The 27,027-nt window shown below is 34.9% G+C and overlaps 2 protein-coding genes across 4 annotated transcripts in view; one reads left to right on the top strand and one right to left on the bottom strand.

The window, feature by feature from the left end:
- The window catches only part of Klp3A (kinesin-like protein 3A), a 196,339-nt gene that overhangs the window by 112,333 nt on the left and 56,979 nt on the right, over positions 1 to 27,027 (top strand). The window lies entirely within an intron of this gene.
- Positions 3,693 to 27,027, bottom strand: part of LOC136417614 (protein prickle-like) — a 186,381-nt gene continuing 163,046 nt past the window's right edge. For all 3 annotated transcript variants that reach the window (XM_066403387.1, XM_066403384.1, XM_066403385.1), the window contains 7 exons: positions 12,015 to 12,261; positions 11,671 to 11,913; positions 5,968 to 6,171; positions 5,532 to 5,911; positions 4,866 to 5,478; positions 4,547 to 4,815; positions 3,693 to 4,494 (listed from right to left, as the gene is read on the bottom strand). In XM_066403387.1, coding sequence (XP_066259484.1) covers positions 4,230 to 4,494; positions 4,547 to 4,815; positions 4,866 to 5,478; positions 5,532 to 5,911; positions 5,968 to 6,171; positions 11,671 to 11,913; positions 12,015 to 12,230 — 2,190 coding nt within the window. In that variant the 5' untranslated portion in view covers positions 12,231 to 12,261 and the 3' untranslated portion in view covers positions 3,693 to 4,229. The remainder of the gene's footprint in view (positions 4,495 to 4,546; positions 4,816 to 4,865; positions 5,479 to 5,531; positions 5,912 to 5,967; positions 6,172 to 11,670; positions 11,914 to 12,014; positions 12,262 to 27,027) is intronic.

Raw genomic sequence — 27,027 nt, 5'->3', positions numbered from 1 at the left:
TATGCGAGAAGGTATAAGGAAGCGAAAAACGACCTAAGGAGAATTATTAAGATAATCAAGACGAAGTGTTGGCATGAACTATACGAGGAACTTAATGAGAATCCCTGAGAGACAGTGTATCAAATAGCCGAGAAAAAGCTGAGATCGCAACCCCGTAGGGATCTCTCAGAAGAGGAGACGAGAATGCAGGTGGAGAGGTTGTTTTTGCGGAAAGAGAGAACTAGATGCAAGAAGGTGAAAGTACAGGACCAAGAGTGAGTCAAAGGAGTGCTGGTATTGTAGGGAGAGAGACCCAGTGGAGCACACTTTATTTGACTTCAAGGAGTTTGCAGGTGTGAAGGACGATTTTTTGAAGGGATCATCAGGAGCGTTTGAGAGTGAAAGTGTTGGTAGATTGTTGTTGGAGAGTGAAGAGGAATAGAAGATAGTTTTGAGTGATAATGGGTAGGAAGGTTGCGGAGGAAAATAGGAAGGTGAAAGTTAGAAATGAATGAGGGAGACATGATATTTATAAAACCTTTCTACCGAAATAATGCCTAGCGGCAGTTCCGGGAAGGAAGCATGGCGAAAAGAGGTGGTTTTTAGTGGGTAGGTGCCCCCATCAGGAGTGAATCCCACATAACGACGACGTAAGGTTGACAGACCACAAAGTCGTAATGCCTATGAAGGTTTTCCCCCTCTATAAAAAAAGTTTGTTCAAGAGGTATTGTCGGATCTATGTTGATCGGGACTATTTTTCTTTTTTTGACCTTAGAATCCCTCCCAAAATATTATTCTCGAATACTCTGTATATGTTGCCAAATCTGAGCTTATTAAGAATATACATATTTAATTATGTTACTATGTGAGATAAATGGATGGCTTAGTTTATTGTTAAGAGGGTGGTGACAATGAATTATTCTTATAAACTAGCTTCTAGGTACGTATTTTTGATAGGAAGGGCGCAAATGTTAGAAAAGTAAAAAACAGGCCTTTTTTGCTTTTTTACGTTGAGGCACTTCACCCTTAACAGTATAAAGTCACACATGTGTTTGAAATCGGTCACGTTTACAGGATTAATGTAGGTAGATTACCTTTTGTTGACATTAGCTTTGTATTGTACCTACTATAAGGTGTCCCAACTAACCCTTTAGTGGCGGTAGCACTTTTTGTTTTATAATTTTATCTGTTAATTTTGGTAAATTTGGTACAAATCCATGGGGATAAAATTGAAAAAAATTATGTCTCCATGGCATCTTATAAACATGTACATACACAGGGTGTTTCCTAAACGTACGACACAGATTTAACATATGGCGCAATATTCTAAGTCAAAATAAGAAAAAGCTCCTACAATATCGCTTTATTTCTGAAATATAGGATGTAAAAAAAAACCTTGGTGTTTCTGAAAGAGTTCAGCAGTCACTTAGAAGAAGCATGGATTGATGTATCTTTGGTGGTAGTAGTTATTTTACATCATTTTTGTAGATTTTACTTCGTTAAATCTATTTTTGTCCTGTTTGATAGAACAAATAAACTTTTAATGACACAAAACAGGTGGCACTTTTAATGCTTAATCTGTAACGTAACCCCCTATCACCTAGTTGTTAAACGGTTGTTCAATAACTACAAATTTAATAGATAAACAGCAGTAAAAGTTTTAGTTTTTTACTGCCTAGGCATTAAAAGTAAAAAAATCGAAACATCAGATTTTTTTAAACTTAAATACCTTCTATTTCGAGAATTAAGCGGTTTCAAATATGTTTTTAAGTTTTTTTTTAAATTATTTTAACCCAGGGAATGTTTCCTTAAATTTGCGCCGTATGGTTAGGGAATACCTTGTATATGGGCTGATTGCGTCAGTGTATGAAGCATTTCTGGTGACAAAAAGCGATCATAAGGGTTCTAATACAGGGAGAGTTTCCGTTTAAAAAAATATAAAACTAATTTTAATGGAATGCCGGGACTTGTTTGCTACATTCAGCTCTGCTAAATCGCTAATCTCAACAATGAGTAATCAATTGCTATTACCTTTTAGCATTAGGGTCCCCGCAGACTTTTTTGGCCGACAGTTTAGTCAGTTGCTTTGTTGAAAATTCGCATAAAAACATATGTGAGAGTGCACAGACACATTCACAGATTTTAAAATAGCCGATAAACATGCATATCATTATTCGTTCCGATTCGGCTTAAACTATCAGCTAAGTTACTAGTCCGGAACCCTTCAGATTAGAGCAACGGGACCTATAGAAAAAAATGTTACCTATATTTTAAAATTATATGCAAATATGTATGGGATGTCTCAAAAAATTTTACGTTCGTATTTTTTTTTTTTTTAAGTTAAAATGGCGAATCTGGATAGTGCAACCTGTGCACATTTAGTGTAGTGTTATAGCCGACTTTTTCGACTGGCCTTGTTTCGTTATAACGTTTGTTAACATATTAAAAAGAAGCAGGTATCTTTTACCTGCCATATTACTGCACTTATTTGGCGTTGCGTCAGGTTTCCCAATTCGCTGTAAGACAAGAAAGTGCGAATTGTTATTCTTTACCTCAAATAATTTGCAAATTGTAACTCCCTATACTATAAAAAATGGTAAAATTTTGTAGAGTATAACGAACTTGAGTCTATGTATGGGGATCTCAGAAACGGTAAGAGATATTAAGTCAGTTAAATGGAGGCAAAGTTGCTTATTTGACGCTCAACAATAATTCATTTGCTAATCTTAAAAAATCCGAATACTTTCGAAAATATCCGATAAAAACCGAAAATTTTGATTTCCGTTTTTGCCAAAAAACTCGAAAACCATTATTCAGAGAAAGCTGATAATGAAACATTATTAGAGTACTTTTTGTCTGGCTGTCTACTGGTGTGGTCGGTATTTTTTATTTGACGATTGGTTTTTGAGATATCATGGACTACTTTGGATTTTCTTATGGGTGGCAACTTGGATTTTTACAAATTTGGAATTTACATGAAATTTCTTTTGCAGTGATGTATTATGTTCCAGTATTTTAGTTGATTTTATATGAATGAAAGTTAAAAAAAACGTTTGTTGACTTGACATGACAACACAGTTCAAGGCTCCTTAAATGGAAATGATTTTTTTACTTTTATTCATATAAAATCCACTAAAATACTGGAACATAATACATCACTGGAAAGAAAATTTCACGTAGATTCCAATTTTGTAAAAATCCAAGATAGCACCCATAATAAAATAAAAAGTAGTTTATGATATCCTAAAAACCAATCATCAAGTAAAAATATCGATTATACCAATAGAAAACCAGATAAAAAGTATTCTAATAATGTTTCATTATCAGTTTTCTCTGAATAATGGTTTTCGAGTTTTTTGGCAAATACGAAAAGCAAAATTTTCGGCTTTTATTAGATATTTTCGAAAGTATTCGTATTTTTAAAAATTCACAAATGAATTATTGGTGAGCGTCAAAATACGCAACTTTGCCTCTATTTAACCGACTTAGTATCTCTTATTGTTTCCGAGATCTCCATACATAGACTCGAATTTGCTACACCCTGTATATTCCATCAAGCACATATTTCAAAAACTGTTAAATATAGGTAGATGATCTGATTCATAAGTCGTGCAGAATCACCCATAGAATATAAGGAGATAATAGTATTGAAAGTAATCCTATTTAATATAATAAAACAGAATTTGGCAACGCTAGAGTTTTTGAGACTCCCTGTATATGTCCCTCCAATTATTTAACTTTTTCCTTTACCTTTGATGCTAATAAGATATCGACCGATTGCACACTGTTTCAAGACTGTACATTATAGTCCATTTATGTTTTATTTGCCCTTAAAATTTTATGGCCTACCGCTTTGCAAATAATAACAAAATGAGTTATACATACCATATAAGAAGGTATACGTAACAGTTAGAAGAAACCCAGATTCAACGAAGTCATGTGGCTTTATTGTTAGGGAGGGTGATGGTCAATGGAAGAACTTAGACACTCACAGTTAAAGTGTTACCATTTTGAGGCCGAAACTCGCGCCATATTTACGATCAATTTCACAGCGGATAATCATTTATGCACCCGTTGTCACTTCTTGACTTTTCACACCATTTCTTGATTGACGTTGAATCTATTTGCCTGATTATTGCACTTGAGACGGAGTATTTAAATGTTTAGCGATACAATATTCTTTACCAAAGCTTCCTCTCTTCTTCATCCCATTTCCTTAATAACAATCTAACTCTACGCAGAATTCGATATCAAGAAATGATGCAATTTTTGTCTTTTTCGTCCAGCTGCTGAGATTTGGTAGTCCGATTGGGACTCTTCGGGTTGCCCTGCTGCCTTCGTCGGGCTATAGCAAGGGCGTCGTTTGGCACGTAAGAAATCCGTACTCCGCCATAAGCTCTCCTTGGCGGCAATTGGTAGTCCAAGTCGTCTGAAGAGGAGCTAGAAGAACAGGTTGAACAATGGCTGTCCGAGTCGTCGTCATGATTTAAGCGGCGATGCGAACTTTGGCGGGACCTGAAAACTTGGCTATTTCACTGAGTTTGGTCGTTTCTAATGATTGTCTCACCTAGAAGCTGTCACATGGACGTCAGATGTAGTCTTTTTGGCCATTCGGTTTTTCCTCTGCAGCGTGTCCACGTGCCTCTTCTCTCTCCCACTGCCACTATAACTACGGCTTCTCGGAAATCGCTTTGAGGCCGCTTCCATGCTGGCGTTATCTGCCTCATCGGCTTCAAATGCTTCGTTGTCGCCTTGAAAACGAACGCTGAGCAAACCACGTGACTTTTTGGTGGGCGAATCCGGCGTGCTTCCACTCGCTAGGCTCGATTGGGGTAGCTGCAAGGTATCCATTAAATGCTGACAAAATATCTTTGGGAGTAACTTACCGGCAGTTCCGGCATGCTGTTAGCGTGTAACGTTTCCTGATCTTCCTCTTTAGACAAAACCTCTCCACGTAACTTGTCGGTCCAATCATCCAGACTTAAATCTGCCAGATGCAAAGGCTCCCTACTTCTATCCTTAGCACACAGCAGTTTTTCAAAGTCTGCAGATTGCTGGGGCGAGCTACCTCTCTCGGCCAGGAGCCGGTCCAAGTTTCGTTCTAATAAAACCCGATCCAGTCCTTTCTCCTGTCCACCTATCCTTTCTTCCAATTCCCCGCATTCAGAGGGTGTGGGAGTGCTAGCTAGAGATCCAGCGTCAGGTTTGGGACTGCGTTGCAACGCTCTTCTGCCCATTTTTGGCGATCTAATAGGCGACGGAGTGTGGCTCAGACTATGTAACGATGCCGCTACGTGTCCTGACCCTATGCCATTGGATGTGTTGTACTGGATCGGAGGAGAGGACATTGACCCTATAGGGCTGGAAGGTGTGCTGGTAACGGGAGATCTCTGAGGATGTGTCATGAACGTCGAAGGTGATGCTGGAGGGGTGAGGCTTTCGCTCGGTGAGGCGGCATGGTCTGATCGTTGCCTGATGCTAGTGGTTTGTCGTGGAATTCTGTGTAATAGCAACTCATTAGATAATCAACTTAAAATTTCTCGTCTACGTACCTAGTCCCAGGGCCGCTACTGTCAGATGGTGTGGGTGGTTCTCCCTTGCTGCAGGCAATGGAGCAGTAGATAGCTCCTCTGCGGGGCAAAAATGGCCGGCCCAAAAGAGAGGTGCGGCAAGTATGGCAACAGAAGCACGTCTCAGTGGCGTGCCAGTGCTGACCCTCATGGCTCATCTGACCCTGATCTACACCAATTGGCTCTCCGCAACTGTCACAGTACTCAGCAAACATGGCATCGAAGCAATGCAGACAATAGGGTCGTCCATCGCGCATTATGTATCTCTGACCGCCCAGCTGCCGCTCGCATTCTGAACATGCAAAGTGTTTCATATGCCATGCCCGGCCCTCGGCTTCCGTGCATTCGTCGGCAAGAATAATCTAAGAAGAGCAAATGATGATTATTACCGCAAAAATACGAATTAACTTGATCTAACCTCATCACAGGCACTGCATCTGGGTTTAACCGTTTCGGCGTGATGCCTGCCACAATAAAGCCGCCCCTCCTTGTAGAAATAAATAAGATCGACTAAGAGTTCTCTACACACGCAGCAAGTGAAGCAGGCTGCATGCCACACGATATTTGGGCCAGCTCTAGAGGCGAACACACCAATATCCCCAGAGGACAAGGACTCGGAACACTAAAAAAAATCGACGTTAAGCAAAAACATACACTCGACGTCTTTTTTTATTAAATGTAACAAATCTGAGGATCATATCTCTCGCCCTTTAGGGCACAAGATCTACGGCGCTAATAAATCTGTCTGCACCAAATGGCGAGGAAGGGATGATTTCGTCTAGTCCGGGATTTTATCGGGGTCCCTGTGGGTAACTTTAATGAAATATTACTGCCTCCGATCCTATTGGATGTTCGAAATTTCAAGCTATAGTTTCGGGGTCGCATATAGACAATATTAAATTAAGCAAAATGAGATGTCTAATGAAATAGTTAATTTGTTTTTAAGTAGGTACATACATATGATTGGAATCGTCTAAACCGTTGAATTTGACGCCCCTCGCCGGCGAATTGCGAGAAGTGCGTTACTTGAATTTATAGGATGAGTATTTTTTCATGCACAGTGACGGGATTTTGGAAACTAAAAGAGATAGAGTCGGTTAAATGGGGAAAGGTTTGCAATTTTGTGAGCTGAGTTTAAAGCCACATTTGAAGCTTCAAAAAAGTCGTGGTTTACTAGTTATTAACAAAAAATCAAAATAGGTCAAAAAACTAAAACGTCTGTAGTACCTTTATTATGGATGATATCAAAAGTGTGTAGATGCAAAAGTTTTAGATAATGGTTCTACAAACGTGATAAAATACATATTTTTTTAGAAGATGGTCATTTTCGAGACATAACACAAATTAAAATATTTTTCCTCTTTTTAATGATGTAAGACTTGATATATTTATTTTCAGAAATGCCAAAATTATAGCACTTTTAACTGTTTTATTTAAAATATAATAAATGCATACTTTATCTTAGTTATCAGTAATAAACAACTGAAAACATCTTAAACGCCTGCATGTTATTTGATATTCAAGTTAAAAATATTAACTCGATTACAAAACTAAAAACAATGAAAAATTAGATACCATTAAAACTTCTACATTTACATAATATGTTAAATCAAAGTATCTAAATAAATAGTTAATGATCATCATAAATAATGTTCAAAAAGTCCGCATTGTTTTAACACACATTTGACACTTTTTTAAAATACAATTTGTGGCTTTCCTGATAGAACATCTATTAATATTACGAAATGCCTCATTCACAGTTATGTTCAAGTCACCCATAGTTTTATAGCTTCTTTTGTACACATTATTTTTAACGGTTTTCCATAAATAAAAGTCCAAAACTGATAAGTCAGGTGAATGCACGGGCCACGCGATTGACCCATGTTTCCCAATCCAAGAATTACGAAAAATTTTATCCAAAAGTTTTTATTACCATTAAAAGATTGTGAGGAGGTGCCCCATCATCGTGATACCTATTTAGCATTCTAAATACGTTTAAATTGAACTCTTCTAACATAATATTTAAATCATTTTGTAAAAAATTCAAATTCTTATATCTGTTAAATTATTATTAAAGATATGGGGACCAACTACTGTCGAGCCAGTAACACCGCACCAAACATTAAAGCCAAATTTAATTTATAGTTTCCTTGATTCAACAATGTTAGGCTTCTCTTTTGCCATACATGTTCATTATGTCGATTGAACAAACCAGCTTTTGTAAATTTTTTTCATCTGTCCAACGAATTTTAAATGGAAATTGTGGATCATCCTGACACTTGGTTCTAATGCTTAAAACCACGAGCAAAACTCCGTTCGCTTCATTTCATCATCAGGATGAAGTGTTTGGGAAACAGCTAATCTATAAGGGTGAAATTTATGTTTCTTCAGCACGTTAATAACAGTTCTTTGTGATGTGTTTGCAAGTTTGGCAATCTCTCTTGTCGAAGTAGATTGGTTTTGGTTTACGCAGGCCAAAACTTTTATTTAGGAAACTTCATTAATTTTATTACGATTTTGTATTTTAGGTTTCATAAAGGAACCATACTCTCCTAAGTTATAATAAAACCTTTTAAATGTAGACAAATTGGACTACAGACGATGAAAATATCTCTGAAAATACTGTTCTACAGCCCTAACTGCATTTTTATGACATTGAATTTAACACTACAATATCGCGTTTTTCTAAATTAGAAAAATTCATTTTGAATTAAAGAAGCACATAAATTAGGCACAATAAATTAGATAAAACTGCAAGATGTTAAAATGCTTGGTTAATTGTTAAATTATCACGACACTTAATTGTCAATTTTATTGTTTCCAAAGTCAACTGGAAAAAAAATTAAATAAAACAGGTAAAAATGCTATAACTTTGACACGTTTGAAAATAAGTATATCAAGTCTTATATCTTTAAAAAGGGGAAAAAATATGCTATTTTATAGGTCCACTTTTTAAATGGTTTCTATTTAAAAAAATGTAAGTTTGTGTTATATCTCGAAAACGATCACTTCTTCAAAAAAGTTATGCATTTTATCGCATTTGCCGATCAATTATCTACAACTTTTATATTTACACATTTTTTGATACCATCGACAATAAAAGAACTACAAACGCTTTTGTTTTTTTGACCTATTTTGGTTTTTTGTAAGCAACTAGTAAGACATGACTATTTTTGAAACTTCAAATAGGGCTTTAAACTTAGCTCATAAAACTGCAAACCTCTCTCCATTTAACCGACTATCTTTTTTAGTTTCGAAGATCCCTTCGTTGTGCACGAAAAAATACTCATTCTGTATAGATTTATTAGTTCTCAAAGTAATCCGTATTATTTTCTCTCACTTTGGCTTCCATAGTGGATATAAAGAAAAGTGGTAGAATAATACAGATGATATTTCCCTAGAGAAACAAATAAAAGATGCCTCTCGCAGTTTTCAGAAAATAAACAGCCGTTTAATGCTTTATGTCTCCCCCGGGTGTGCTACAAGAGTTAATTAGAAAAATGTAAATTAGATCGTTTTGACGGTTTTAATTGCTCATACCCAAGATTATTTATTTCTCCGGCAAGACTGATTAAGATTCAAAACTAATTGGAAAATGTCACAACCATCCAGGAACAACAACGGACCTTCGGTTTTTATTCACTTAGCCGAATATATGGTGCTTCATCTTAGTTAGACAGACCATATATCTTGCAAAATCGCACTTAAAAAAGGGCTGCAAGTTGACTTTTTAATATAAGTTACACGTACTCGAGGGTTTGCGCCCTTTATATGGGGAGACATGACTTTCAAACGTGACTTGGAAACTTCTTCGATAACTTTCGAAGGCAAAATGGGGAGCGAAAACGTTATTTTGACGCTTCAGGATGATATATTTATCAATTAGAGAGGTTCTGGAATTGAACTGTAATGTGACCAAAACTATTGAGTTTTTTTTGCAAGTCTGTGTATCATGCGGTTGGAATTGGTCTGTTCTAACAGAGAAAACCTATTTATCGATTAGATAGAGCAAAATTCACTTAGGTATCATGCGTTCGATTTCTGAAAAATGTTTAGTGGTAAAAACTGCCTGACGATATTTTCACTGCTAATCGAAATATAGGGTGTTTCCTAATTTTCTACCATTTTGAAAATTGTCCATAACTTTTTTACTTCAAAGAATATTTCTTTTATTTAATCACGTTCTTAGGACACTTTTTTAAGTGCAATTCAGTGGCTTACCCATTTTATCAGAAATGCATTTTTTTAAATGCAGTTTGCAGTAATTAGACCAGCTGAATTAATAAATAGGTGTAACTCTGTGCGTAAAAGATGTTTACTATGTATTCACCAGGGAGGTGTTCAGTTTGAACACCTTCGTTGGTTATGTCTTTAATTAGATTTTTAATTTGTTAAATGCGTATTTTTAATTGTTGTTTTTCATTCATTTTATTTAATTATAATTCATTTTTGTTAATTGTAGTTCTAAATAATAGTTTAGATAGTTACTTACTTTGTTGGAATAAATATATAACACTAAATTATATTAATAAGTGATTGAGTAAAAAAATTAATACAAATCGAAGGCCCGCTTCGATTAAAGCAGAAACATCTAATATTTCCGCCATTTTTGGAAATAGATACCCACAATTTTGTATTATTGGAAAGAGCTAAACGTGGGCACTTTTTTAAGTTCATAGCTAGCTATGATTTTCATTAAAAATATATATGTATTTCTGATAAAATGGGCAACTATGGAAAAAATCTGAGTAAGCCACTGGATTGATCTTAAAAAAGTGCCTTAAAATGTGTTTACCGAATTGAAATATCCTTTGAAATAAAAAAGTTATGGACAATTTTCAAAATGGCCGGAAATTGAAAAACACTCTTTATTTTGATTGGCAGTGAAAATATCGTCAGGCGATTTTTACCATTAAACATTTCTCAGAAATCGAACCCATGATATCTAAGTGGATTTTGCTCTATATAATCGACAAATAGGTTTTCTCTGTTAGAACAGATCAATTCCGACTACAAACAAAATTATTGAAGTTTAAAATATGCCAGTTTTTATGCAGTGGTGTATGTTTTATATCTTTAGGTGTTGGAATTTTGGGGTCTTGTCATGGTCATGCCAGAGCAAAGTTTTTCGACCGGCTTGTTATGGAATACACCGCTTTTTGAATGGACACCGCATGGTACGTTATGTTTCTAATGTGACAGCTGAAGAATATTGCTAATTTTCTATCCCTCATTTAACACCCACCTGTTATGGATGGTTAATATAGGTGGTCGTGGCAGAAACTTTACGGTAAAGCGCTACTTTCACAAATGCATGCGGTAAAGTGCTACTTTCAGTTTGCAAATGTGTGCAGTAAAGCCGCTTTACCGCATGTGCAGGAACAATAAAATGCAGCATGTTATCCAGATAAGAGGGCGGGGCATTTTATGTTGGAGAGCCTTTACTGCACAGAATCAAAAGGGGGAACCTGAATTTGCCTAAGTAATAGACGGTTTGCAAAATTGTCCTCCAACCAAACTTTAAATTCTCCGTTCGGTCGCTAAATTAAAAACTCCATCCTTAAATTGGATTTAAGCAACGGCTTTCCAAGCCTTATGTTCTTTTACATTAAATAAACTGCCGATTAAATTATCAGAACGCATAAAGGCGGCTTTTCGGTGGCACCGAAGGAAATCTAATTAAAATTTTTCATTAATGAAATTCAGTGATTGCTCCCGCGCGTTTCCCATTAAAAGCTCCGGCATAATTAGAAAACGCAATTGTTCATCAGGCAGGAGAGCGACAGCCGGCTTTTATCGTCGATTCTTCGCGAATTCCTCCCTCGCTGGTTTATGAGGTTTACCCTTTCGCAGAGGTGTTTTGTCTATTCGACCATCAAATCCTAATTAAGCTCAACGACGCTAGTCTTAAATCAAAGTCGGACGTCGAGGCCGAGGCCTTTAATTATCAATAAAAGTACTTTAATAACCGGCACGGCCTTAAAGATCGCAAATATGACGTGTAATGGCCGCGTTTACGACGCATTAATTCTCGGATCATGTTGCTCGGGTCTCCGGAATTAAAAATGTTCAGCTTAGAGTACGAGTACGTTTCGCATAAATACTTTGAACTTGTGCCTACCAGATCGCACCGCATAACTCCGGGAATCTGCCTAACGGCTCCTCGGCCCAGAGCTTCCCTCTTTCTCTGAGCGCTAAAGAGGCGCAATTCCTTTCTCTCTTCATCGCTGAGAGCGTGACAATAGCGAACTTCATTGTCATGCGGAGGAAGCTGCTGCAATAGCTGCCGCACCCTGTATCTCTCTCCTACGCTATTTACATATGGTACTTTGTCTTCTGCGAGGGAGCTAAAGTAGAGGTGAACCTTAAAGTTAGAAAAAACCACTTGTTAAAAAATATCCATTAAACGAAAATACTTTGAGGTCGAGCCACTTTCTGTTTACTTTTTACGTTATAAATTCCTACCTGATCTGGTCTTAAACCCGGAGGTACCCAGGTGTACTCCTCCAACGCACACCCGCTGTCGTCATCGCTTTGTGAGTGACGCTGATGATCGACGCCGCCTGGCAGCCCGAACGGCGAGGCCTTGCCTAGAAATCGGTCTGCATTGGGGTGTTCAGGGGCGATTTTACTGCCCAATGGGGAGGGCAGTGGGGGCAGTCCTTGAGCGGGTGTAGACATCTGGATGTGGTCCGAGTTTTGGAATAACGTCCTGCAAGAAAGAGACCATTCAAAATAAACCACATCCACGCCTGATACGCATTGTGGCGTTGCGGGCAACATCATATATAGTGCAATTTATAAATAAATGGCTTAATCAAAAAGTATTTAATAATGCAACAAGCAATTACCGCTCTCGACTACTGGGCGTCCATATATTTCTGTCAATGTAAATGCAACTTGTCTAGTTTTTTGCGGTCTCGATGAGGAACTGTCGAGTTACGTAACGTTGTTTGCCCGTAGATTTGATTTATATCTGGATTTAATTGAAGCATGTGGAAATCGTTAGCCCAATCTTAATGTATATTTTATTATTCTTTAGAATTCTAGATAGGCGAAGAAAGAATCATCGGTTGGGGAAAAAATACGAGAGAAGCATAAAAATAAAAGCAAAATGCTAGAGATCTTTTTATGATTTTGAAGATTTTCATGATCTTTGTAAGAAAAGTGACACCTAAGATACATTAACACAGGTTTAACAAACTTCCAATATCCCACATTAATAAATTAACATATCTATGCACTAGCCCACAATTTTAACAAGTTAATCAACCATATGTTACTTCACAACAGTAATCTCAAGCCAATAGGTTTTCTATTTTAAAATTCTAATATCTGCCAATAAATTCTTGATTTCGGACAACTTTAATCAGCTTACATAAATATTTTCATGTTAATATCATTATTATTATTACTGTTAGGTATTAAATTGTGCCTCATTTTCGAATATTGAACGATTGCTCTATCGATTCAGCAAGATCGATAATGTCTTAAACTCGAATGAAAAAAAAAACTCCCACTGAAACAGTAACGTCTGTAATAATAATACGAGGGTCATTCGATAAATAACGAGACAAATTGTGGAGCAACTTATCAAAACGCATTTTCCGCTACCCGAGGCGACATTGAGTTTGATGCGGATTTTATATCTTTATAAGTATACTGATGTACTCAGCATTCTGTGCCGTACCGAAGCTCATTATAACCCACTTAAATTATGTGGAAAAGATTTTCCTCCGTATCAAACCGAATTATGTGTCTCGACATGCCCATCTCAAAAAGCATTATTTTGCAATTTTTGGTATAGATGTCGCAGTATAATGAACGTTGTCATAGAAATTCTCCGATAATTAATAGGGGATTCCCACATTTCGATCTAACTTAAAATAAAGAGTGAACAGTTAATTCAATTGTATGAGTTTATATGTGATGAAAACAAAAAGTAATTTTAAGTAATTAATTCACTTCTTAATAAAATGTGTGTTATGTATAACTTTTTTTAATTTTACGACTCTTCAAAGTGCATTATCTACAGTGACATTCAAATGAAAATGCATATTATGCTTTTTCCGCATCAAAACGCATTTTGTTCTTAAAATTTTGTAAAATATTTTTGAATCTTTCATTTCTTTATTTTTATTGAACAACATGACATTAATGTAGACTCAGAAAATTATCGATCTTTAAAATTTCACATTCAAAGAATAAAATGATAACAAGTTATAATTTTTTGCGATTTCCCAAAATTTGCATTTCTGGCTATTTTAATGCGTTTTGATATGTTGCTCCTCAATTGATATAGCTCCAAAACGATTTATCCAATCAATACAAAACTTTAGCTGCTTTTCAACATAATCCCCTCCAACACTAACGCACTTGTCCCATCGTTCCTGACTTTCTAATGTTCCAGGCATAATTTTGTTTATTGCAGTTAGAGCCACATTTACATCTGAATCTTGACTTTTTCGTTGGAGTCGTATTTTTTCCCACGTAAAAATTTCTTAAGGGGACCAAATATATGGAAGTCTATGGGGGCAAGATTTGGGTGGTAAGGAGGGCGCGGAAGAATCTCCCCGCTCAGTTTTTGAATGCATTCTTGAGTTACCTGTGCTGTATACGGCCTTGCATTATTATGAAGTAAAATCGCATCTTTTGTCAAAAGTCCACGACATTTAGTGCGAATGGCAGGCTTTAATTTGTTTTTCAACATATCAGTGTATTATTGGCTGTTGATTGTTCGTTAGTCTTCGAGAAAATCGCATAAAATAGGGCCTTGTGAGTTCCAGAAAAGTGTAAGTATTATTTTAGCCGCTAGTTGCATCTTGAATTTTTTCCGCGTTGAAGAACTTGTGTGCTTCCACTCAACGCTTTGTTTCTTTGACTTCGGTACATAGCGGTGTATCCACGTCTCATCACAGGTTACAATTCTTTCAAAAAAAGCTTCTTCCTCGGTCAAACATCGGGCTTTCAACTGTACACTGATTTGAAGTCTCGTTTCTTTGTGGGTATCCGTAAGTTGTCTTGGCACTCATCTCGCACAGGTTTTCTTGTGTTGCAGTTTATTCTGAATGATGTTATGACAGTTCCAACACTAGCTGACCTTTTTTCAGCAATCATTTCAACAGTGATTTGCCTGTTACTACGTATGATTATGTCAATGCAAAATTCAAGAGAGGCAGTTACAACTTTGACCAGTCATCTACTTCGCTACTCATCAACGACATTTTCGCGGGCATTTCTAAACTGTTCAATCGACTTGTAAATGTCCGAACGGTTTAAACAATTGTTCCTATATACTTTTAACATTCTTACAGGAATTTCACTACCTTTAACACCTTCTGCGGCTAAAAATCTAACAACAGCACGTTGTTCTTCCGCGGTGCAATTCTCAATCGCACTTGGCATCTTGAACTGACTGATTTGTAGATTATGTGTACAAAATCTTATTAATCAGCTAATCAGAAGTAATCACAAGGATGCCCACTTGAAGTCCTAAAACTTTCGTCTTGATTCATGAAACCGTTTTTTAGCTATGTATATCGATTTGTCTCGATACTTAATGAATGGCCCTCGTAACTAAGATAAATATTGCTAGATATTATAGTAAAACTAATACTATATTTTCTATATTGTCGTTTTCGCATGTTTACAAAGCCGCAACTTTATTGATGTTGTTTGTGTTTTGAACATCTGACCGTAATACAGGTTCTAACAAGGTGAAAGCGAAAAAATCGTAGTAATGGCTATGTGGACTGGTTCTGACGCTTTGACTAATGAGCGATCGTGTTTGGTGCAATATTGCCTTTTTCGTTTTACTTTTTTGCTCTATACGCTTTTTCTCAAGCTTGTATCAGGCAACAGATTATTGTCGATTGCTCAAAGACAAATGTATTGCCTCAACAGGTAATGACGAATTGTTGTGTGATTTACTATCAAATTGCAGAAATGTTAAACGGTTTAAATATCGTTTTATTTATTAGATTTTCCACTACTAGCTCTAAAAGACATCACTATTGGGTGTGTTGAATGATTGTGAAGCACGTTTTCCTCGGCTTTTCTTCTAAAATAATTCAATAACACACGAATAATGACAATTATATACTATGGTCCGTTATTTACCTAGCGAAGTCCAACATCTCCCACAATGTCGTCATAACTCCATTGCTGCTATATTTATGGTTGCCATGGAAATAAATGTCAAATGAAACGTCACTATTGATGTTATCATTCAAGATGAGTTGTCATTTTGTGTTTATTGAATTTTTATAAATTCTAGTATACAGAGTGTTCCGTGAAAAATGTGCCAAAAAGGAATCTTGTAATCTAGACATTAAAATAAGATTTAACCCAACTTGCCTTATAAAAATGTTATTCGTTTAGGATATACAGGGAGTTAGAGTTAATTTTTATATTTGAAGTTGTTTAAATAAATCGAGTAGTTTTGAAGATATCTTGTCCAAACGTTGTATCTATGTTTCTTTTTGAGACCGGTGAAAGGAATGCTTCATGACATTTGAATTTAAAAAAAAAGGGCGCTAGTTGCAGCCTATAGGGTGCACATTTATGCCCCCATTCCATGTAATAATTGTGATTTTAAATAGTACTATTGATAGATCTATCATTTCTAAAGATAAAAGGTATAACTCATGTATTTCGTTAATTTAAGCTATTTTCGAAATATGGCGAATTTACATGTCCATAATGTGTCCAAGTAAGCGCATGGCATTTTATTAATACACTCGTAAATAAGCTTTGCAGAATTGTTAACAACAATTGAAAAGATGTCATGTTGTCAATCAACTTAAAATCAACTGCAAGTAGTAAGTAGTATATTTTGATAAGCGGCATACTTTGGCCAGCTTGTAGCCCCGATCTCAACCCAATAGATTTCTCGTTATGGGGATACATGAAGTCCTTAGTTTATGACACAGAGATAAATACTCGTGACCAATTATTTCAACGCATTCAGGATGCAGCCATAGTAATTAAAAATAGTGACGGGTATTTATTTAGAATAAAAGGAGTATGCATTGAAATAAATAGTGGACATTTTGCACACCTGCTAAAATAATAAATACTGTTTCAATAAATTAATAACTGTTATCCTCAAATTGTTTTTATTTAATATAGTGCACTTAGACACGTTATGGACATTTAAATTTGCCATATTTCAAAAATGGCTTGGATTAGCAAAATAAATGAGGTATACCTTTATAATTAGAAATGATAGATCTATTAATAATACTGTTTAAAATCACAATTATTACATGGGATGAGGGCATAAATGTGCATCCTATAGGCTGCAACTAGCACCCACTTTTTCAAAACTCAAATTTTATGGAGTATTCTTTTTACCGATCTTTAAGGAATTTAAATATAAAAATTAACTTTAACCCCCTGTATATCCTAAACGAATAATATTTTTATAAAGCAAGTTGGGTTAAATCTTATTATTTTAATGTCTAGATTATAAGATTCATTTTTGGCACTGTGTAGTTTTCGAAGCGTCATCGTACGTGAGAACTCAAAACTGCTGATAACTCAACTTTGTGCGCGGCGTTTTTAACCAGGAGAGCGACAGACTGTTCCCTTGGTACCACTTTATATACTTATCGTCTTTGTTAAACACATCTTTACCTTTCACAGCGACAACACAGTCGTTTGAATTTATTCATCAATACATATTTCTTTTTGTTTCCCACCAAGTTATTTTAATTACCCAGTACGATCATCCCAAAAAAAAGTTTAACGCGACCAATAGGTCCTACATATTCCAACAGGCACATTTTCCACGGAATACCTTGTATGCATCGCGGTTGTGAAACATACATTTGTGGCCCTTCTTCTTAGAACTTTCAGTGCTGTGGTGCGTTTTGGAATTTAAATTTGACGTTCGGGTTATAAGAATGTACTTCTTAACCTTGGTGTATAATATGTTATTATTCAATTATTTGTGGCACTCAATATTTTAAAGCACGTTAGAAAAAATAGCTACATAAAACTTCTTGTTAAACTTGATTAACTTTTTTTTAGATAAAATTTTACGTCAGATTTCCAAATTAACTGAATTAATCCAAAACCATGAGAAGGTATTTACATAAGTACCTCCTACTAATATGGACAATAATGTATTTTTTGCGAAAATGTTTTTACGGTAATTTCAATGCAACTTCCATCCCAAATTATTTAAGGAACAACTAAATATAGGGTGTTTGTGAATTATAGTGCTAAAATTAAATGAGCCCAAAAATAAGTTCAATCAGTAAACTAACGTCCACAAATCTGCCATTTTTGAGATATGGGACGTTAATGCTTTAGCAGTTTATAATTAAGCTGATAAGGATGTTTGTTTAAGAAATTTTAACCGTTTGTGCCTCTAATTATAATTGTGAGTTGTCTGTCCATGAAGTTATATACGAACATCAATGCAAGCATACTTGGTGTCCTATTGGTATAAGAGGGTTGACAAAAACCAGCGACAAGTTGGTATGCGATTTCGTCTTTTGTTGATCCAATTCTCCAATTATACCAAGCAAACATTTAAACCATTTTAAGGAATCGTTAAGCAGAAAATTGTCACACTTCCAGTTATTTATAAAATGGTTTTATGTATTTTTTCTCAATCAAGCTTAACTTAATTTTCGGCGATCATCAGGCGTTTCACTTTGACACCACAGTTCACGAACACCTTGTATATTCTAATCAATAAATCAATTTAGCGGCTAACAAAATGCAATTCATTTAAGCTAGACACTCAGTCAATAAATGTGTTTTATGTTATGAGTGATTACTATTGATCATTGATTCATGGTTAATAAAATTAGGTCTAAAGTTTTTCTTGTGTCACATACTTCTATTATTATGACTCACACAATGCAATAGTGAGGACTGGACAATCGTAAATTTTGCAGCATGTATACAAGATCATAAATCACAATTTTGCATTATGAAATAATTGTTTTGTAGTTTAACCCAATGACGTAAAAGAAGTAAACGTAGCAAGCAATTGTTGATATACCGGTGAAACTGGTACCATTTTTTGGATGACAGTCAATGTATTAGCGCTCTAGTGACGTCATTTTGTTGTAAGAAGTATGTCATGCGCCGGGGTAATAGGCGCGTAAAACATAAGAGGTCAAACAATGCTACATCCAGCAATTTTAAATCACTGAGTTTAATGGTTTTTCCAATTTTGAAAAATTATGGTTGACTACTTAACCGCATTGTTAGCAGTTTAACTACGAGCTACGTTGCCGTTTTACTAGAGTTACATTTTGTCTGTTGCGTTTGCGACAACTGGTGTATACCATATTCAATATGAGCACTAGGGATATAATTTTTTTCACTCAATGCAAAGAGCGCAATATCTGTTTCGGAATAATAATTTGAGTAATAATGGCCAATCGATCAGACAAATATACAGGGTGACATTTTAAAAACTTACAATGGTCACATTTCAGGAATCAAAAATATTTTAAAAATTCCTCGAAGCCGTTTCTATAATTAGAAGGGGGAACCAAAATTATGTACTTACTAACCCACCTATGTCTACCCTTTAACCTCCAGCCACCCCAAATTTGTAATTTTAATTGGCAACCCCCTATTTGTAATGGCTCATTTTAAAGCTCTTTAAAAATGCTTAACGATCGTATTAATTAACATCACATTTGTTCAACCAGTTATCGAATTATTAAATTAAAAAGGAATATAATGTTTGTATTTACCTTTTATGTAACTAAGTGTTCAAAATGGTTTCCGTTATTTTCTAGGCAATAATAGGTTTCAAATTTTTGACCAATGTTAGCCAAAGTTTACCTTGATATAGTCCGGCATACTTGAATAATTCTTTCTTGTAGTTCCTTATTTGGGTCAGGCTAAGTTTTAAAGACGACAGATTTTAAGTGTGCCCCATAAAAAAATCAAGTGGCGTTAAGTCTGGAGACCTTGGTGGTTACTGTATTACGCCTCGTCTGGCAATCATTTTATTTTAATAATTGTCATCTAACAATTGCTTAACTGGAAACATATAGTAAGGAGGTGCTCCATGGCGTTGAAAATATAGCAAATCCTCGTTTAAAAACATATTTCCTTGTATGTCAGTCCGATTTTCTAATTCGCGAGTAATCAAAAGTTCAATGGCATTTTCAAGCATATTGGCATAAACCGCACCATTTAAGTTTCCCTCTATAAACAACGGACCAAGAATGCATCCCCAATATGCCAGCCCAAACATTAAGCTTTTCAGGTTACTGCGTATAACCTTCTCTAAATATGTGTGGGTTTTGCCCACTCTAATAATGATAGATTTTGCTTATTAACATGCTCGTTTAGTTAAAAAAAACATTCATGACTAAAATAAATGTTTTTCATAAGTCGAGGTTCGGCAACATTTCTCAGAGTTATTAAGTCATAAAATTCAGTTCTCCTGTCCAGATTATCGTCACAAAGTTCTTGAACGATTTGCATTTTGTAAAGATAAAACTTACTCAATTTTAATGTCCTCCTAATTGTTTCCTGTGAAATTCCCGTTGCTGTAGCTGCCTGACGTATCGCTAAAATAGGGTTCATCCCAAACTGACCAAGAACTTCCATTTGAGTTGCTTCATTAAGGATTTTTGGCTCATTTTGTTTTCTTATTAACAACAGAATCTGTTTTTTGAAACTTAATGACTAGCTGTCGAATGTATTCACGTTCCTGCCCTCATATCTGTTATTAAATACAGCAGCTGCTCTGAGGAAATAACGATTCTTCGAATCATAAATGAGTATCATTTCTACACGTTCAGCAATACTGGATACGATTGTGGAAAAAATAAAATGAACACTTTAATCACACTGATGGTTAAAGTTTCAAAGCTTGTTAAATAATATTAGTTAAAACCTTCTTCACTGATCTCAGTACTAAAACGAAGTGAAATAAATCAAGGTCTAAAAGTTGACCTTCGGATAAAAAAAGTGTACTAAGTTTGTTGGACACAATGGCTATAATATAAAAAAAGTAAACAGTTCTAAATTCTTTAAAACCTGCAAATAAGCGATAAAAGTATCATTTGAAATATTAGTTGGCGCTTCGATACGATTCTGAAAATGTATATTCTATTCCTTTTTTATTTAATAATTCGATAATTGCTTGCAACAAATGTTATGTTCGTTAATACGATCGTAAAGTATTTTTAAAGAGCTTTAAAATGAGCCATTACAAATGGGGGGTTACCATTTAAAATTACAAAGTTTGAATGGCTGGGGGTTAAAGGGTAGACGGAAGTAGGTTAGTAAGTACACAATTTTGGTTCCTCCTATATTAATACAAATATAATTATACAGAAATGGTTTCGAAGAATTTTTCAAATCTGTTTTTATTTCTGAGATATAGCCATTGCAAGTTTTTAAAATGTCACCATGTATAGTCTTTTGTATATCTTATGTATAGTAAAATAAAGGAAATTTAAAAAGAATTAGTGAAGATTACACTATTTTTCAAATAAAGGAAAAATGAAAGTTGCTTTCTACTTTTACCGATAATAATAATTTTAGTCAAATTTACGTACTCGTACCACCGAACATATGTATATTTATTATAGAAAAGTCAGTTGGATAAACGCCCAAATGTCCCCTTGAAAACTTAAGCGCATCCACCTCTTGCCCCGCATATCCATTGGAAGTAGTGGAAACAATAATTTTATTTGCTTACACAGGGTATCCCAATTGTGTAGCCAATTATATCACAGATTTTTTATGTAAAAATAATAAGAAATTACCAAATTTGCCTGCTTCGAAAAGTTGGGAATAACCAAGATATAGGATATCAAAGTTCATTATCACTTTTCGAGCTTTTCAGAACTAAAAAATAGGTATATAATTTTGCATAAAATTGTTAAGGAGATTTAGATAATTACTAAATCACGACTTTGACAAAGATGAAAAGTATAAGGTGAATATCATCAACATTTTAATTAAAACGTATGTTTCAAATCATAAATTCAAGAGTGCACCGAATAATTAAAATGTAAATATCTCGAAAACGAATGGTCGGAGCGACATTTATGACATAGTCCTTTTCTACGTAGGAAGAGTGGTAAAATCGATTTTGTTACTCAAAATATCTATACAAACGTAAAGAAATTTTGAGCTTTTAAATCCAAAAAAAGTTCCAGTGACAGCGTTCTCTTTAACCTACATCAAAATTTCAAAAATAGTCGAAATATCCATCCGAAAAAACCTCAGAGACTAAATTATGTGTAATAAATCGGTGTTTTCTAAAAATTATATTAAAAAAGATGAAAAATTATTTTTTAATTCATCACCCTGTATTTCGGTGAATTCCCACAATTGAATATAGATAATTTATAATAGATAATTTTTACATTAGAAATCTGTGGTTCAGCTATGTACCATTAATTATAACATACTGTGCTAGCGAAAGAATTGTCAGTACAGGTTTTTGCGGGGTTACTCGCATTGGGCTTTGACCTGAGACCGACTGAAGACGGGATAAATGATACCATACGATTTTCTGGAGTATTGATGTTTGATCCTTTGATAATCGATATTTTGTACCTAATATATAGGGTGTCCCTGAAATAATTGTACAAAGCTTGACCAAAAATTCCTTAACCAAAAATAAAACGTTTTAGCAAACTTACTTATATCCAATATTGCTTCGTTTTGCTGCTACAGGGCACCAAAATTCTCAAATTAATATCGTCTTTTTGAAATAATTGTTAAACGCTTTTATCGATTTTCACTAGTTTTGGAACTAAGAGTTATTATATAAATTAACGTGTTTTGACGTAAGCAGGATCTTTTTTAATGCGCGGAAACAGTAAAAACGGCGCATAGTTCGTAAATAAAAGTTTATGTTTGTGATACCCCCTGTGTGAATTACTTTAAAATATTAAAAAAAGCCCGACACGATGCCCAAAGTACAAATACATTTTTTTAAAGGAGTTTATTTATGTATTTAGGAAAACGGGCAATATGTTGAACATTTGTTATAAGAATTAAACACGTTGGTAGTTATTTAAAATTATTTTTTTCCTGTTTTCGCGACGACTAAATAACAATGATGAAATGCAATGTATTGCAAATATTTTCTTTGTAGCGAAATTTTATTATATACCTGGTGAAAATCTGACAAAAGACAAAAAAGTTTCAAAATAAAGTCAGCTAGTGACATAGAAAAAATTAAAGTCACTTGTACAGGGGGTCACAAAAATATATAGTTTAATTTGCGAACCATGCGCCATTTTAAATATTTAAATTTATTTAGTAACTCTTAGTTACAACATCAATGAAAATCGATAAAAACTTTAAGCAATTATTTCGAAAAAACGATATTAATTTGAGAACTTGTCGACAAAATTAAGTAAAATTGGATATAAGTAAGTTTGCCAAAAATGCCTTATTTTTGGTTAAGGAATTTTTAGTCAAGCGTACAGTCATTTTAGGGACACCCTGTACATGTATGTATAAGAAGAAGAGAAGAAGCGCAGATTTGTTTGCGCTTCGCAATATAAGTATGCCATTTTGTAGTTGTGCATTATGTCTCTGGACTCACAGAATAAGATGTTGAATCTAAAGGGCATCGATCTGCCGACGACCAATTTTTCACTGAAACGATTGTGAACATATTGATCCGGATCGATGCGAAATATCGATACTATTCTATGGATTGTATGTGTTTAGGATGCATTTTTTACGATAAATATGAAGTTTCAATGATGAATATGATTGAATATGAAATATATGATGAACATGAAATATGAAATGATCATGTGAAATATGATTTTCTATGATAAAAAATGTGTTTCGTGCTCGCACCTAGAGCCTGAATGCAAAGCCAGCAAGGGAGTCAACATTGTTGTTAGCTTTTAATAAGACGACTCACGCCACATCTGTTCAACGTTTATATGTACCGCATTTGCATATGAGAAAAAGAATTTAACTGAAGTGTAAAATCAATATTTGTGTGAACGTGTATCGTGAATAGTGTCTACAAGAGGCTTTTGTTGAAACATTCAGTTACTACATAAACGTGTGTTTCCCGTGGACAAATATAACCATTTTGTTGCATTAGATAGCTGCCAAGACTAATATAAAAAAAATCTAATGAACACGTTCTACATAAATACATCTTATTGCTAATTCAAGATTTATTGTAGCTTGTTCCTCCTCGGCTTACACTTTAAATGCGTTTTAATTTGCCTGAGTAACAAGTGCTGTAGCCATAAAAATGTAAATTAGGTTCGAACGAACATTTTCCGATTGGAATTTAACATCTCTTCTCCTTCCCATAGAAGAGACAGAAGACTTACTCAATCAACATCGCGTGTTGAAATAAGAAATATGAAAAATGGCTGTGCATACGTGGGGACATAACTCGGAGGTATCACACTGCGATTGGTTAAATAACATGTCCTACCGCAGATCGCTGGAGAATATTAATTGTTATTGCCTGAACTTATGACGGAGATCGTTAATTGTTAGCATTATTGTGTTAGCGGAATGTCTAGACGATTATTTTCAATCTTGAGCTGAGATTGGTAAAGAAACGTCAAAAATGTGGAGAAGATTAATTGAAAGGGACGTTCAGGACTACGAGTACATTTTCACAGAAAATTAAAAAGTAGTTAGCTTTAAGGACTGAATGAAGAAGCATCCGGCGACAAAAACCATCAGTAAATATACCGTACTAATTAGCAACAAGATTTGCGCCAATTCCCGCGTGTTTCACGCCCATTAAGGCGGGCACACGTTATGACACCGGCACATTGCGCCGTATTAGCGTGAAAGTAACGGCAATGAACATTCCTTGCGACAATCTTAAAAGAATTTCTTATCGCCAATATTATGATTACCATCAGTTATTGTCGTCGACAATGTAGACTCCAATAATAAACGAGCGTACCTCGTAGTATACCGGCTGTCCCGGATAATGATGAACGGCATGGCGACCTCGGAGACGCTAATAGACACAAAATCGCTTAAATTAGAAAAAAAGTTACGCAATTTAAAGCAAATTAATAATTTCTTTTTATGCCGGCTAAGTTCCGAATGGTTGCGAAAATATTCGAAAAAAAAAAACGATTTTGGTTGTTTTCGTTTTTTTGCAAATAACTCGGTTACAGTTAGAGGATTGAAAGTTTCACATTATTAACACTTTTTCAGAATTTTGTAGCAATGTTGCCAGTTTTCCCGTATAATCCTTACTTTCGGAGATAAATTGTTAAACTTTTGATTTTCATATGGGCGCAATAGCGAATAGTTACATTTTTAAAAAGGTTATAAAATTCCCTATTTAGCCGTGTATTGCATTTGGTATTTTTCTCAGAAATTTTATGAGTTATAGCCACTAAAACTTTTTTGGTAAGTCAGCTATGATTTTAACTTATGGCAATAGTATACAATAAATACATACATAAATGCTATGGAAACGGTGAAAAGGACATATTTATGTTTGGACAAAACTGATGGTTTATTTGAACATTTGTTATAATTTGAAACTTCTATTCGATCCAAATTTAACCATATTGTTGCTAATAAGAACATAATTTAATTTAAATTTTTTTTTCTTATTTTATGCTGATTTTAGAACTACGCATAAGTACGAAGATAGTCCCAGAAGTACCCAACCTAACACTTAGAGAAAAAAAAGAAAATATTACAGTATTTCTCAACATAGTCTCCTTTGAGATTGATACACGTTTCCCAGCAATGTTCTGTGGCTTCCATGCCCTGTTTATAATAACAAGTATCCAATAGTTTAAAACAGGCTTCAACCTCAGACTTCACCTCTACATTATTAGTAAATCTATTTCCACCAAGCCGTTTTTTCAAGTTTGGAAATAATAAAAAAATCTGAAGGTGCTAAATTTGGCAAATAGGGCTGGTGAGAAAAAAATTCGAAACCAATTTGATTGATTTTGGCCATCGCGATGACGGAAGTGTGGACTGGTGTGTTGTCTTGATGAAACAAGACTTTCTTTTTCACTAAATGCGGTCGCTTTTTCTTAATTTCTTCGCTCAAAGATGGCAATAAATTTATATAATATTCTCCGTTTATTGCTTTTTCTTTAGGGAGATACTCAATAAAAATTATCCCACGTGCATCCCAGAAAATTGATGTCAACGCCTCTCCAGCAGATGGAACGGTTTTCGCCTTCTTTGGAGCCAATTCTTCCCTTTGAGTCCATTTTTTGACTGCTTCTTCGTCTCAAGTGTGAAATAATGGACCTATGTTTCAGCCATGGTTATAAATCGACGCAAAAACTTGGCTTTATTGCTGTGAAATTTTGCCAAAACTCCCCTTTTTATTCAATTGTGAGTAATCGCGACACCCATTTTGCACGCAGCTTTCTCATATACAATTATTCGGTCAGAATGTACTCTACAGTACTTTTTGAAATACCTGCCATATCTGCTAACTGGCACAATTTTAGATGACGGTCTTCTAGTACAGTTTTGTGGATTTTCAACACAATTTTTGGAGTGGCCACCTCAAACCAGATTCCCCCAGGGTACAATATAACTCCGCTTTGATGTTAGATGGACTACAACCTTTTAAATGAAAGTATTGAATTACATATTGATAACCAATTTTTTCCATGTTCTCAAAATCTCCAAAAGCGTTTACTTAAAACGGTTCCCACATAAACACAAATCAACGTAGCACCCTCAAATTTTAGACACAAACTTTTTAAGCTTAGGTCCTTGTAATAAAGGAAAATTATAAAAAATCACCATATACATGTATATGTATATGTTAGGTCGGGTACTTTTGGGACTATCCTCGTAAATATAATTGTGTACACGTCAAATAAATTAGGCTTTACAACTTTAAAATATTTTTTACACTTCCACGGCATTATATTATACAAAGTATTTCAAATTCGACCCTCACCATTGGGATCTCGGAAACTAGAAGAGATACGAAGAAGGTTAAATGGGGGCAAAGTTGCGTGATCTAGCGCTTGATCGAATACCATTTTCAAAATTTTAATTTTCCGAGTACTTCCGAAGATATCCGAGAAAAACTAAAAATTGGAGAATCCATTTTTTATTTTTTTAGCGTTATTTAACAAAGAAGGTTAAATCCATAAACACATTTTCATTGCCACTTTTTCTCAGCTACACGATGACATATTCAGATTTGCCATCCGACGTTTCGTCTTTCGGCTACCATTATCAACTTAATTTTTTCTTATGGGCGCCATATTGAATTTTTCGACAGAAAAATAGTGCGTTTCATTCTGATTTCATTGATATAAAACTTCTTATAATTAATTTTTTTAAAAGCCGAAATATTTAAATAAAAAGAAATATTACATAGTTGGCCTTGACTCCATCGAAAGACTTTCTTTTGTTCGCGATATATGACAGAACTCCTCCAACGAGATAAGAACGTGTGCAGATTTCTAATGAAAATGAGCTTCAGAAATGAAGAGAAACGAGATATGTTAAGACTTCATTACAAATTTGA

This window comes from Euwallacea similis, chromosome 29 (assembly GCF_039881205.1).
Source record: "Euwallacea similis isolate ESF13 chromosome 29, ESF131.1, whole genome shotgun sequence".
Taxonomy (NCBI): domain Eukaryota; kingdom Metazoa; phylum Arthropoda; class Insecta; order Coleoptera; family Curculionidae; genus Euwallacea; species Euwallacea similis.
This window is presented reverse-complemented; position numbering and strand designations above follow the sequence as displayed.